We start from the raw sequence: 15,190 nt of genomic DNA on the forward strand, positions 1-15,190 counted from the left end.
AAGTAATTGTTTACCCATATATATATATATATATATATATATATATATATATATATATATATATATATATATCACCTTGGTGTGGGAAGTATTTACTTTCACAATTTTACATTTTCAGATAATATAATTCTATTTCAGGTTAAAGAATTTTACATGCAAGAGTTTCTAGGAGATTGCTCCTGTGGTTGCACAATACAAGGTTTTTGATATGGTATACACATTTTATTAAGCTCTTATTCGTTACCATTGCTTTATCATTCATAACTTTTAGTGCAACAACAAACTATGCTAATTGATCTTATCACAAGGTTTCAATTAGATTCTGCTCAAAAAGAATGATTTGATTTTTTATAAGCAAATTGGTTCTTATAAGCAAATGATTCTTTATAACCAAATAGCTACGAGGTTGCTCCTGTGGCTGCACAATACAAGACTTTCTGATATAGAATACAAATTTTATTATTCTCTTATTCGTACCATTGCTTTAAACAAATTGATTCTTATAAGCAAATGATTTAATTTTTAAAATGCAAATCATTGCATTGTTTATTGTCTACATAATTAAACCATAGTTCAAATGTGATTTGTTCTTTTATTTGCAGTCACAATGGCTATTGGATTATGTTTGAAGAGGGCGATGTACAAAATTCTAGCTAGGTCTTTTGTATCAAGAGCTAGGATTCATGTGCTTTTTAATTGAGTGTCTTATAGGTGTCAATTTGACAGTAGCAGTAGTAATATATGTGCATTTGCACCAATGTATCATTAGATTTTAATGAAGGCTAATATGGCATATGTGAACACAACAGAGGAGGCTATTATGAGGGATTTTTGTATATAGGCCTTCTAGCATGTCCTAATATGTAGTCATTTTTATTCCAACCTGATTACTTAAGGAATTGACAAGTACTTCTTTACAAAACATGAAAGTATAACAATATTCAACATTTCAATTATTTGCATGTCTTTTTGATACTTTGGTACTCTTAATTGCCAATAAAATTCATCATTTCAAATTTTAAAGTACTTCATTTCTCTATAAATATAACAAAAATAATCGATTGTAGGCTGCAACAAGTCGAGTTACCCGTGCGAATGCACGGGTACCATACTAGTTTTTTTTTTTATTTTATCAAAAACATTAATTATTGATCATATTAAATGATCTACTAGAAGAACAATGTGATATTTAGTTTCCACCTTCACATGGAAATAATTTTGTGAAAAACATAACTAAAAAACACACACTCAAGAAACATTGTCCCCTATATATGTCATTTTTAAAAAAATAAATCAAACTCAAAAAACAAAGTTTCTTAACTTTAAGTCTTTGGGAAACAAAAATTTTCTTGTACTAAATGTTTCATAAGAGTAAGTTAAGAATTAGTTTTACTACTTCAAAAATTTCTTAAATCCTACATGGCAACCAAGGACCACAAAAAGTGAAATAAGAACCCAAATTAAATTTCAACATTAAAATATTCTTAAAAAGATAATTTTATTTGTACTCTTAGTTATTTTTTCTTTTTACATTTTCCATTTCTTTACATTTAAAAAATTATTAAAAAAGGTTCAAAAATAATTTCCATTTTTTGTTTCTTTAAATTTAAAAAATTATTGAAAAAAGGTCCAAAACCAATTTCCAAAATACCAAAATAAAAGTAGAGGTAAAAAGAGAAAAATAATTAGTTCCTACACCTCATAAGAAAAGTGAATGGACAAATATGTCCTTGACCCTAGCTCCCTTTCCTTCTCCTTCGTGATTTAACGCAACCCTTCCCTTTCCTTGCACCTCAACTCTGAACCTATGGTGGTGTTGGTGGAGACAGTATCTCAAATTTTTCGTTAAGCATGACCATTGCTTTCGCCCTCTCCGACCTCCTCTTAACGCGACGTTATTCAAGCAGGCATCGATGGACTTTACTTGCAAGGTTGACTCTACCATTAGTGCATCCTTGTCGTGCCATTCTTCGAGTCTGCACACTCCTTTAGGCGTCAAGGCCTCCTTGCCAATCAACTTCCTTGATGACCACCACTTGTTCTCTAACATGGACCCTAACATCAACATTGAAGAGGGAGAGGTTTTCTTCGGGCTTCTCCTTAATCCAAAGACAATTCTAAATGAATAAGTGAATAAAAGAAGAATTGAAGGGGTGTAGGAAAATTTGCTATCCTATTCTAGAATAACTATTTCATAATATGATTTTCGTATTTCGAAATAGCTATTTTGAAATACTTTTTTGGAATTACCATTTTGTAATAGGAGGTGCCTGAGTGAGGGATATCTATTGGAGTCTATTTGGAGGTGCCAAAAGCAAAAAATGGACTGCAGGAAGTAAAGGTTGAATCTCCTAGATGTTATTGCATACCTAGGACCATTTAAAAAATAGATTCACACCAGATTTAAAAAAAAGAGTTGTTATTGACTCCAATTGATTTGCTATTGGCCCCTAAAAACGTGAGTAAATACTTTTTTAACCCTCCCTCTTATCCCAACACCAAGGTCACACACCACCACCTCGTCGTGCAACATTGACCTTACTGCATCACCACCTTAAACAAATCCCCTCATTGCGTCACCACCTCATTGTGCGACCCCCTCATCGGTTAAATCTAAATGCAACACCACTATTAGTGTCGTGCGCTGTTCCCAACTTCAGATTTGCTAGCACGTGACCCCTCATCGTCCCAGCCACCACTGCACATCCTCACCACTATGTCCAAACACCATAGCACCATCACAACTCTTTGCCTTGGTTCGCGTGCCCCACCATCATTAGATTTGTTCTTGTAGAGGAAGAAGAGGGAAACGGGCAACAAAAGTGTAGTTCTATTTTTGGGTCGAAAAAAATTAAACAATAAAATCGTGATTCTCTTGTTCATTTTTTTCACCCTTTCAAAAAACAACAGAAACACAATTTCTTTGTATAATGTGCAACAAAATTGTGTTTTTATTTTTTTTTTCACCCCTTCTAAAAACATAATTTTGTTACATACTATACAACGAAATTATATTTTCATTATTCGCACCCTCATCAATAAACAATGGAATCATATATTCGTGAAAAGGATATTTGTGAAAAAAAAGTGTCACTTAGGGCGAATAACAAATGTAGATGGGCCAATAGCAATCCCCATTCAAAAACTGGACAAGATTATCATGGCCCATTTATTTTTTATTGTTTGATTTTTCTTTTAGTCTTGTTTTCACTATTCACGCAGCCAATCCCGATTTCTGAAATTGGGAGAAACATTCATTTGAAGGTGACAAGCAGAGCTCTAATATTCGCTACGATTACAAACCCTAATCAGCTCACAGACCTCTCTTTCTCGCGTCTTTGGAGGTATAGTTTCCAAGTCTCCTTTTCTTCGATCCAAGCGTTATTGTTCCCAATCTTTTTTCATACCAATTGCTGTTCCAGCAAAATTGTAAGGGATCGAAGATCTAATCTTATTTCTTCTATTATATCTTTGCAATTCTATTAAACATGGATCACTTCGTTGTTGAGTGCTGCATCTGATTAATGGGCAGATTTTAGTGCTTGGGTTCACACGGTAGTTATTTTTTATATGAAATTTTCGTTCTCACTGAGTTCACGCACATGTTGGCTATTCCGTCAGGGGTGTGCACTTAATATTGTCTTTGGGTTTTTGTTCTATGCCAATTCGAAAAGACTTTGCCAGATGGTTGTAAAGTTCTCTTGGAAATTGGCATTTGGCGACAGAATTTTTTTTGGGTAAAATATTATTTTTCATTTGTAAGAGATTTTCACATTATACTAATATTTTCTCGTTTCTTTTCCTGTTTTGTAAGTTATACTTCTTTTTCATAAAAAAAAAAATGAAATAGGGTTGAGAAATGATGATGGGTCTGAAATTTATGATTGAGGGTTTTAGAAAGTCAGGTTGCTGCTGCAGGACGATCCTACAACTTAAATGCAACTTCTAGTTTGTATAGCAAATTACTGAATGGACATGATCATCAGTCACTTTTATTGAATCAAAATAACAATATTCGATTGTTATTTGAGCTATTAAATTGGATTTCTCATTTCTTCTTTTTACACAGATTCTTACTTTTTGTTATATTATGTTCTTATGATAGTTTGCTTTTATCTATTAGTGTACGACAATGAATGTTGTGTTGCACATTATTATTATTAATTTTTTTACAACAAAACTATTTTTTTTCCATGTTCAATTTGTTAAGTGATAGAGAATGTTTCTTCCTTGCTATGATAACTTTGAGAATGATATCTCTGAATTACCGTCAAACTTAGTGTTTCTAATCTTTTTGTTCTTTCTCTTTATTTTTTCAGTTTTAATTTCAGTGGATTGATATGTACAACGGAATAGGGTTACAGACCCCAAGAGGGTCGGGTACGAATGGGTACATTCAGGGCAACAAGTTCTTTGTGAAGCCGAAGATTTCAAAGGTTGCTGAGAACACAAAGGGGTTTGAGGCAGATCAGGGCACTGCTGGTGTTACCAGGAAGCCCAACAAAGATATCCTTGAGCATGATCGCAAGCGTCAGATTCAGCTCAAGCTCACCATCCTTGAAGACAAACTTATTGATCAGGGCTACACTGATGCGGAAATCGCTGAAAAACTCATGGAGGCTCGCCTAAATTTGGAAGCCACTGCTGCCACTGAGGAAATAGATGGACCTGCATCTGTATCTGCATCAGATAAGAAGTAATTGATTTTGAATTTTGATGTTTGTGTTAGGGTTGTGAGATAATTGTTTCATTTAGCACTTTTTAATTTTTGTTTTATTTTTGTGAATTGATGTGTGGCTTTAAATCAAACAGCATGTGTTTGCATTCCTTATGTGTTATTGTATGTGTCTGTCATTTTAGTTAGTCCTTAACTTTACTGTTGTTTTTTCTAAGAGCAGAAAGCTTGATCTGAGAACAAAAAAATGTTATGTGGAGGATCACTTAAACTTTTATTGTTGGACTCTATAAATTAAATAAAACTAATTTAACAGAAAATTCAAATACTAACAATATCATAATCTTAAAAACAAACCGATAACATCCTTAAGTTTAGATGATGATATCAAGATCATTATATTTACATCAGAAGCATGCTAAATATTAGATACATAATTGACAAACTCCTATAAACTAAATTGTCCATCCCAGGTTATAGTTATTAATGCATATTTTCAACTAAAACTTAACTTTAATTCTTGACTTCAAACACTGCCACTTCTTTAGGGCATAATGCTTCGTTTTTGTGAGAGACTTGTGAAGGTGTGTGAGGGCCTAAATAATATAGGGTGGTTTGATAATTTGGTGGAGTGGAAAGTTGGGAACGGGGAGTTTTTTAGATTTTGGGGAGAGATGCTTGAATTGGTCAACTTAGCTTTCTCTTTTCTTAGGCTTTTCTCAAATTCTGATAACCAACAAGGAAATATTTCTAATTTGGGACATTGGGATGGAGAAGTTTGGTGTGGGATTTAAGTTGGTGAAGAGGGTGGTTTGATTGGGAAAGAATCATGGTGGAAGAGTGGGAAGGTAGTTTGTGAACTGTGTCACAACAAAGAGATCAAGTTGATAAATGGATATGGAAAGGAAATAACAGTTTTTCAGTAAGTTCAGCATATGAGCAGTTGTTTTAAAGGCCACAAGTTCAAGGCAACTTATCTCAGGTTTGGAGATTGAAGATCCCTCCAAAGGTTAACTTTTTTGTATGGAGAGCTTTTCTGAGAAGATTACCTATGAGGCAAAACCTCTTGTTGAGGAATATTCAGTTGTTGTATCAAATGTTGTGTCCTTTATGTAATTTTGAAACTGAATCTGTCAACCATATTCTGTTTCGTGCACAAAGGTTCTACAAATTTGGCAGGTTTGTTATTCTTGGGTTAATCTGATTTCTGTTCTACCGGAGGATCCTGCTATGCATATAGCATTTTCTACAACATTGTTTCATATGAGCAGTTGTTTTAAAGGCCACAAGTTCAAGGCAACTTATCTCAGGTTTGGAGATTGAAGATCCCTCCAAAGGTTAACTTTTTTGTATGGAGAGCTTTTCTGAGAAGATTACCTATGAGGCAAAACCTCTTGTTGAGGAATATTCAGTTGTTGTATCAAATGTTGTGTCCTTTATGTAATTTTGAAACTGAATCTGTCAACCATATTCTGTTTCGTGCACAAAGGTTCTACAAATTTGGCAGGTTTGTTATTCTTGGGTTAATCTGATTTCTGTTCTACCGGAGGATCCTGCTATGCATATAGCATTTTCTACAACATTGTTTCATCTGTATAAATAAAGAATCAGCTGATTTGTGGAGTATTGTTTGTGCATTGGTCTGTGGAATATTTGGAAACATAGGGACATTTGTGTTTTTCTAGAATGGTGTTTTTGATAAGATGGAGGTGTTGCAACTTGCTAGATATTCTGTTCTCTGCGTGAGCTTGGTTAAAACAATTTACAACTTCGTTTGAGTTTTCCTTTGTACAGTGGCAAATGAATTGCAAATGATAATACAATTGTGTTGAAGAGGTGTGGAGGAAGATTTCAATAGTTGTTAAATGGGTTAAAATTAATGAGTGCACAGTTTGTGGAATGACAGAAGTGGTTATTGTGTTATTTGGTGAGTCAGAATGTAGACATTTGAAGTGGTGAGGCCGGAATCCAATGGGTAGGTGGGCTGACATTCATGGAGCCCTGGAAAATGTCAGGCATGGCATGGTCATCAAAGCTGGTGTGAGGCTGGAGCTCTCTCTTTTTTTACTGATCCCATTATGATTGTTACAATGAACATATGGGAGACCACTGGCGGTGGGTCTTTTCTGGAAGGGGTGACATTTATAGTATTTCACATTGAAGATGGTTAAATGCTGTAAAGGTTAGTTGGTTAGGTGTCAATATTTTGGTGGCATTTATGAACATTGACTGTGTAGGAAAAGGTAGGGTAGGGTATTGCTTTTAATTATTGGTAAGATACTTTTTGTGAGATTGTATCTTCTTATATGCATATAATTGGTGTATATGCCAAGATTCAATTCTCCTCCCTGGTTGGTAGTGGGTTACGAAAGCCTGTTGGCCTTTTGAATCTGTTAGTTGTATTATCATGCACTTCTTGTGCTTTATATATTTATATTTATATTTATTTGTTTGCTGAGCAAAAAAAGAAAACATTAAGGCATAATGCAAATGTTCTTTTTTTAAATTAGAGACTATAGTGTAGTTGTAGCACAATTAGGAACTAAAATAAATGATGCATACAAATATCATAAGGATTAAAATGAGGATTTACTTGTCTTGGATGGTTCATTAATGACATAAACTAACTATTGTGTTGGCACTGTTGATAACATAAAATTGCATGCTGGATACTTGAATGTAAGGTTGTTTTTGAGATTGGTTATTGTTGATGGATGTTTTGGAGGCAGGGATGTAATTATATGCAGATTAATGTCATGCTAATTAATTGCCCTTTATCTGTTTGGTAACGGAGAAACTTATTTCACTTTTTTTCGTGAATAGTGTCTAAAGTTGATGTCAATAACAATTCTTTTGGGGGATTTTTCAGGGTTTCAAATACACAGACTCATCAAATTGCTGCTAGGAAGGAAAAGCAGATGGAAGCATTGAAGGCTGCTCTTGGCATAGTCTCGTCTGAAGCCAATGAAAGAAATGCAGATGGGACTGATGAGCTTGGAAATGATGGGGGAAATGGTTCTAATGTGGAGGGTAATTCAAAGCCTGAACATGCCTTTTTGGACAGAGATTTCAGTAAGAAACAAATGGTTGAAGATCAAAAGGATGAAAATACTAAGAAGAAGAGTGTTAAAGATACAAGGCACCACAAGAAGGTTGAAACTCTTAAGAAAAAGTATGAGGATGATTCATCTGATTCAGACAGCAGTTTGTCTGATGAGAAGAGAGGTACAAGGAAGCGTGGTAAAGAGTACACAAGCAGTAGTGATGAATCTGATTCTGATAGTGATGCTAAGAGGAAGGTCAAGGCTGAAAAGAAGCGGAAGATACCTAAGCACCACAAGAAAGGTAGGGTGGAGGATAGTGATGATACCAATTCTTATGATTCTGATGACAGCGATATTGCAAAAAAAAGTTATAAGAAGACAGATAAGTCTCATAGGAGGCATTTTTCGGATGATGATTCTGATGATCATGAAGATGTCTCCAAGCATAAGACTTGGGAAGGGAAGCAACATTCAAAAATGAGAAAACCTCATGATTCTGCGGTGGAATCTGATGTTGATAGGGAGGAAAAAAAATATGGTAGACGTGAGAAGCAGAAGACAAAGAGGCATAGTTCTGATGATGAGGACTCTTATAGAGATGGTGTTAAGCATGCATCAGGTCAAGACAGATATGTTAGAAGGGGGTCATACACTTCCTCTAATGACAGTAGCAGTGACAGTGATTCAGACAGCGATTCTAGTGATCACAGATATGAAAAAACAAAAAAAGGTGGGCCTGTTGTAGCAAAGAAAGGTAAAGGATATGGCAGGGAAGAAAATAAATTCAGAGATGAAGCCAGAGATAGTGGTGCAGAGAAAGGGAAGAATACTGCTAATATTGATGCATTGGACTCTCTTAAAAAGTCATATGGGACAGATTTTGCAAAGGGATCAAATAGTAGAAGTCGAGAAATGACACAAGGTAGCAGCAGGAAAATTGATGGAGACAGAGATAGGGGGGCCGTCACATTGGTCAAGCATAATGAAGATGATAGAAAAACTGAGTCTGAATCTAAATTAGCTAGGCTTGCAGGGCATGATGATGATAGTTCTGAGCAAAGAGGAAGAAATTATAACAAGGATGTTGAATCACATTTTGTTGGTCGAACTGCTCGCTATGGTGAAGATCATGAAACAAGAAGGCATATAAGAGATGATGATAATCATAGGGAGCATGAGCATAGAAGGGATAATGATAACCGTGGAGAAAGAAAGCATGGAAGGGATGAAGATGATCACACAGGAAGAAAGCTTGCAAGGGAAGAGGATGTTGGAGAAAAAAAGCATGTGAAGGATGAGGACGATTCTAAAGAAAAGCACAGAAGGCATGAGGATGGCCATGGAGATTATCGTATAGGAAGAAAGCACACAAGGGATGAGGATGATCTTGGAGAAAGAAAGCATGCAAGGGATGAGGATGATTCCAAAGGGAAGCACAGAAGGTATGAGGATGACCGTGGAGAGAGAAAGAACTTGAGGGATGAAGATGACGGTGCAGAGAGAAAGCGTGGAAGGGATGAAGATTACCGAACAGGAAGAAAGCAGACAAGGGATGAGAATGAACATAGAGAAAGAAAGTTCAGAAGGGATGAGGATGATCGGGAAGGAAGAAAGTTCAGAAGGGATGAGGATGTTTATGGAGAAAGAAAGAACTTAAGGGATGAGGATGTGCATGGAGAACGAAAGAACTTGAGGGGGGAGGATGATGATAGGGAAAGAAAGCATTCAAAGGATAAAGATGGTCGTGGAGAAAGAAAGCACAGAAGGGATGATGATGATGATGTTAGTCATGAAAGAAAGCAGTGCAGAAGGGATGAAGATGATCGTGAAGAAAGAAAGCAGCACAGAAGGGATGATGATGGTCGTGGAGAGAGAAAGCACAGAAGGGAGGAGGAAGAGCGGGGAAAGAAAGGTTATGAGAGGGAAAGCCGCTCCAAGAGAGCCAGATACTAAGGTTCTCCTTCGAGTGAGGCGTGAAAGTAACTCATGAACTGTGATCCAGGCATATTGAGAATGCTTACTTGCTGCTTTAATATTTGAATTAGATGTGTCAGTTGTCTTATACATTTGCTTTTTAGAGGATGTAATTTGTGTTTGAACTATGTTTAATGCGTGCTTTTTTCAAATTCTGTATTATGTTTTTTTTTTCTACCAAAATTCTTTATTTTGTTGTGACTGGTAGTTTTTTTTAAAAATAAAATACAAAATCTACTGCAGGTGTTGTATATATGCAAGGGTGGAAGTGGAATAGCGTGACTACTATTTTTGCGTTAAAGATAATAATTTTCTTTTGCAACGAGATGTGAAGTCAAGAAGGCCACTAGCCCACTATAATAGGATATTGGTGGAATGTTAATCCCTATAATTGCATGCTCACTTTTGGTTGAAATATTTCAAACGCTTGTATAATTGGTGTTGAAAACCAGAAAAATAAAACTTTCAAAATTTTATCTATGCTGATTTTATTTTTTTTCATTCAACAACGACGAATAATGGTGATATTATGCAGTTAATTTATACACGTTTGCAATGGCCCAACAGGTTGGATCAGTATGCTATAGCAAAATTTGCTGAAAATTTTGAAATGATTCTTAGAAACGTGGCTGAGAATGAATAACTTGTTGGACCTTGCTTGTGGTAAAATCACACTTTTGCTTTGATCGGTAATCTTGTTAATTTTACTAATTTCCACTATACCTCGTCTTGGAAATCAATGAAACTATGGATTTTTTTTTTTTTATAGAGAAAAATAGAGAGATGAAAATAGATAAGGGTTGATGGAGATGTATAAACAGGGTTTAAAGAATGAAGATGGTGCAAAAAATTAGTTTAAAGAACAATGAAAATGTAAGAGGGGTGCAAAATTAGGATTTTTTTAGAGTTTACATTGGTTTTATATAAAATGGTATTTTTGTAATAAAATTATATAAAAGGATGGGAGATATACTTATTTATTAAGGGGTATAAATATCAAAAGCTTATTTGGTTGATATAGTGTGATGTTCAGTTTGTCGTGGCAGAGATAAAAAAATAGAGGGATTTGATTGTAAATACAAGAAAAAGATAAAGGAAAATGCTAGGTGCACCTAGCAATTAGGTGAATGGGCAAAATTATCCTAGTGCCAAAGTTTGAAATAAATGCGAGAACCTTCTCTCGGAAGAAGTTCTTTCGTAAGTAGAAGAAGTTCCTTCATCCGGAAGAACCTTCTTCCGTAAGGTTTTTTTTTTATTTAAAAGTATTTAGGAAAAAATTAATGGCCCAAGCAAGACTCAAACTTATGACTTTTGGGTTATTATCACAACGCTCTAACTAACTGAGCTAATGAGTCAATTACGTTTAAAAATAAATAATATTACTATACATAATTATCACTAACATTTCTAATGCATATTTAATGCGCATGCAAATTTAAATAATAAATTTTGTGGCAATTAATTTTAATTTAAATGATACAAATTATTTAATCCGTATATTTTTTAAAAAATAAAAATATTTACTATGACAACATTTTATTTCTATTACAAAATTTAATATATATTAAATAAATATTTTTTATTTTATAAAAGTAACGTGAATTAGACATGCATTAAATTTTGTAATAGTAACCCGAATTAAATAAAAAATATTTAATGCATATTTAATGACTATTTTGCCCTTGTCTTGTTTTTCTTTAAATTTACTGTGCCTGCCTAATGTTTTCCAGTTTTACGCTTCCTTTCTTTCTGTTTCATCCCGTTTGTGCTGGGTGGTTTTTGCAAGTTTGTTCGAAGTAGTCGTTCGGTGAAGGTTAAATATTGGTGGTTTTTGTCGTCGTTGTTGCTGTTCTTATTTCGTCGGAGGTACGCATTTTATCTTTTTATTTTTTTGGTGTAGATTTGTTACAGAAGAAGTTGCTATTCAGTAAAATTTTGATGGAAGAAGTCATTCCGTAATTGGTAAAAACCTCTTCCAGAAGAAGGTCTTTCGGAAACTTCTTCCGTAAGAAGCAGTCTGAACTTCCGGAAGAAGTTTTTCCAGAAGTAGTTTCTGGAAGACCTTCTTCCGAAAGAAGTACTTCCGTAATCTGTATTGTTTATATGTTTTTAGAATTGTGTTTTTAAATTTGTGAAAAAATTAATATATATGAATATTATAATTTATAATTTTTTATTTCATATTTTTGAAATTTTGGATAATTGGTTTAATTAGGTATAATAATATAGGTATAATATTAAATGATTTAGGTAAAATAATTGTATTTTGTTGTAGTAGTAAAATGTTTAATTAGTTGTTAGTTACAATGTTAAATTTATTTTATGTAAATAATTTAGTTTTACATTTTGAATGTAGTAGTATTAGTTGTTAATATGTATGTTAGTTATTATTTAGTCAATTTTTAGTTGTGGTAATATGACAATTTGTATGTACTTGTGTATGATGCATAATTTATTAATATGCCGTTAAGATGGACGAAGATCAATGGACGTATGACTATACGATGTCACAAGAAGTTCATATGGATTATGATAATGAAGAAGAATGTGGTGTGAATCAACCACATGTTGATTGTTCGAATGCTTTTAATACCAGTCAGGCAATCATGTTCATTAGTTTGATAATGAACGTATGTTTCCTATGAAAATTAATATGTCAGGGTTGCGTTGTAGGTCTTTGGTACTCGAGATGATATTTTGCAGTGGGCTCGAACAGTTGCCCATGAAAACGGATTTGTTGCAATGATTATGAGGTCTAACACAGATACTGGTAGTAGAGGAAGAAGTTCATTTATGTTAATTGGGTGTAAAAGGAGTGGTCTGTACAAGTGTAGGAATAAAGAATTTGTTAGAAGAGACACTGGGAGTAGGAAATGTGGTTGTCCCTTCAGGCTTCGTGGGAAACCAGTGCATGGAGGGGAAGGTTGGATGGTGAAGTTGATCTGTAGGATTCACAATCATGAATTGGCCAAGTCCTTAGTTGGACATTCATACGTTGGACGATTGACCAAGGATGAAAAGAAAATTATTGCTGATATGACAAAGTCGATGGTGAAACCAAAAAACATCTTGCTAACGTTGAAGGAGTACAATGCCAAAATTTGCACAACAATCAAACAAATTTACAATGCAAGAAGTGCATATCGTTCTTCCATTAGAGGAGCTAATACTGAAATGCAACATCTAATGAAGCTTTTTGAACGTGATCAATACAATCATTGGCATAGATTGAAGGATGAAGTTGTGGTGCGTGATCTGTTTTGGTGTCACCCAGATGCAGTAAAGTTATGCAATGCATGTCATTTGGTGTTTTTTTTATAGATAATACCTAAAAAACAAACAGGTACAGACTCCCACTACTTGACTTTGTTGGGGTGACACCAACGACGATGACATTCTCTGCTAGGTTTGCATATCTGGAGGGTGAGCGTGTTAATAATATTGTATGGGCTTTGGAACAGTTTCGAGGTCTATTTTTAAGAAACGATCGCCTCCTTATTGTTATTGTCATTGACAGAGACCTAGCACTGATGAATGTAGTGAAAACTGTGTTCTCGGAGTGTACAAACTTGTTGTACAGGTTTCACATCGATGAGAATGTGAAGGCCAAGTGCAAATCTTTAATCGATCAAAAAAATGTCTGGGACTATGTGATGGATAACTGAGGTACTTTGGTTGATTGTCCGTCCGAACAACAATTTGCTGAGTCCATTCATAAGTTTCAAATTGTTTGTTCACCTTGGCTAATGTTCGTTGACTATGCTAACGAGACATGGATTATCCCACACAAGGAAAAATTTGTTACAGCCTGGACGAATAAGGTCATGCACCTAGGCAACACAACAACAAACAGGTATTAAAATCTTAACTTTTTCTAGTAAGGATTATTAATAAATGGTATTTAATTGTTGTATATTTTTCATGTTTGTTGTGTATTTTAAATGTAAGGTTGAATCTGCTCATTGGACTCTAATAAGAGTATTACACAATAACCTTGGAGACCTGTGTAGTGTTTGGGATGCCATGAACAACATGATCACGCTGTAACACGTTGAAATTAAAGCATCCTTCGAAACCAGTACGCGTGTGGTTGGACATGTATTTAAAAAAACCTTATACAAGAGGCTTCTTGGAATGGTTTCAAGGAACGCTTTAAATGAGATTGCTGCTGAGGTTGAGCGTCTACGTTATCTCAGCAACGATCCCTCTTCTTGTGGTTGTGTGATGAGTGTAGAAGCAAGCTTCATGATGGTGATGAATCAAGATTGATTCAAGGAGTTTTGATGATAACAAAGATGATGACAAAAAGCCCAAGAGAATGAGTTCAAGATTGGGTCAAGAACACTTCAAGAATCGAGAGAAAGATTCAAGAATCAAGTTTCAAGAATCAAGAATCAAGAATAATCAAGATCAAGATTCAAGACTCAAGATTCAAGAATTAAGAAAAGACTCATTAAAGATAAGTACTAAAAAGTTTTTCAAAACATTGAGTAGCACATGAAGTTTTCACAAAATCTTTTACCAAAGAGTTTTTACTCTCTGGTAATCGATTACCAGTGGCAAGTTTTGTTTTAAAAAAAAAAGCTTTCAACTGAATTTACAACATTCCAATCAATTTCAAAATGGTGTAATCGATTACAATATATTGGTAATCGATTACTAGTGTGTTTGAACGCTGAAATTCAAATTCAAATGTGAATAGTCACATCCTTTCACAAAAAAGCTTTGTGTAATCGATTACAATGATTTGGTAATCGATTACTAGTGATAAGTTTTGAATAAAAATCAAAAGATGTAACTCTTCCAAAGGTTTTCAAGTTTTTCTAAAGGTTATAACTCTTCTAATGGTTTTCTTGACCAAACATGAAGAGTCTATAAAAGCAAGACCTTAACTTGCATTTTAAAAAACACATTGAATACATTCATTACAATCTCTTACAACCTTTGAGTCTCTTTGAACATCTTCTTGAATTTCTTCTTCTTCTCTCTTTGTCAAAAGCTTTCTAAAGTTTTCTAGTTTTTCCAAACCTTGAAAACCAAACTTGTGCTATTCATCTTTTTCATTCCCTTCTCCATTTGCCAAAAAGAATTCGCCAAGGACTAACCGCCTGAATTCTTTTTGTTTCTCTCTTCTCCCTTTTCCAAAAGAACGAAGGACTAACCGCCTGAATTCTTTTGTGTCTCCCTTCTCCCTTGTCAAAGAATTCGAAATGACACAGTCTGAAAATTCTTTTGATTCTTCCCTTTCCCATAAACAAAAGATTTCAAAGGACTAACCGCCTGAGAATTCTTTTGTTTCCCCATTCACAAAGTTTCAAAGGACTAACCACTTGAGAACTTTGTCTTAACACATTGGAGGGTACATCCTTTGTGGTACAAGTAGAGGTTACATCTACTTGGGTTGTTGTGACTGAGAACAAGAGAGGGTACATCTCTTGTGGATCAATTCTAGTGGAGCGTACATCCACTAGGTTGTTCAAAGAGAACAAGGGAGGGT

The 15,190-nt window shown here is 34.6% G+C and overlaps 1 protein-coding gene across 2 annotated transcripts; it reads left to right on the plus strand.

Annotated features, from left to right (window-relative positions):
- The first annotated feature begins 3,197 nt into the window (after positions 1–3,197).
- LOC114383086 (protein starmaker-like) lies at positions 3,198–9,946 on the plus strand. 2 transcript variants are annotated; one of them, XM_028342679.1, is made up of 3 exons: positions 3,198–3,429; positions 4,320–4,696; positions 7,545–9,946. In XM_028342679.1, exons 2-3 carry the CDS (start codon positions 4,341–4,343, stop codon positions 9,670–9,672), a joined length of 2,484 nt encoding a protein of 827 aa, XP_028198480.1. In that variant the 5' UTR covers positions 3,198–3,429; positions 4,320–4,340; the 3' UTR covers positions 9,673–9,946. The 2 variants fall into 2 exon arrangements, with proteins under 2 accessions (XP_028198480.1, XP_028198479.1); XM_028342678.1 differs by having other exon boundaries at positions 3,198–3,344.
- Positions 9,947–15,190: the final 5,244 nt, after the last annotated feature.

Source organism: Glycine soja, chromosome 14 (assembly GCF_004193775.1).
Source record: "Glycine soja cultivar W05 chromosome 14, ASM419377v2, whole genome shotgun sequence".
Lineage (NCBI taxonomy): Eukaryota > Viridiplantae > Streptophyta > Magnoliopsida > Fabales > Fabaceae > Glycine > Glycine soja.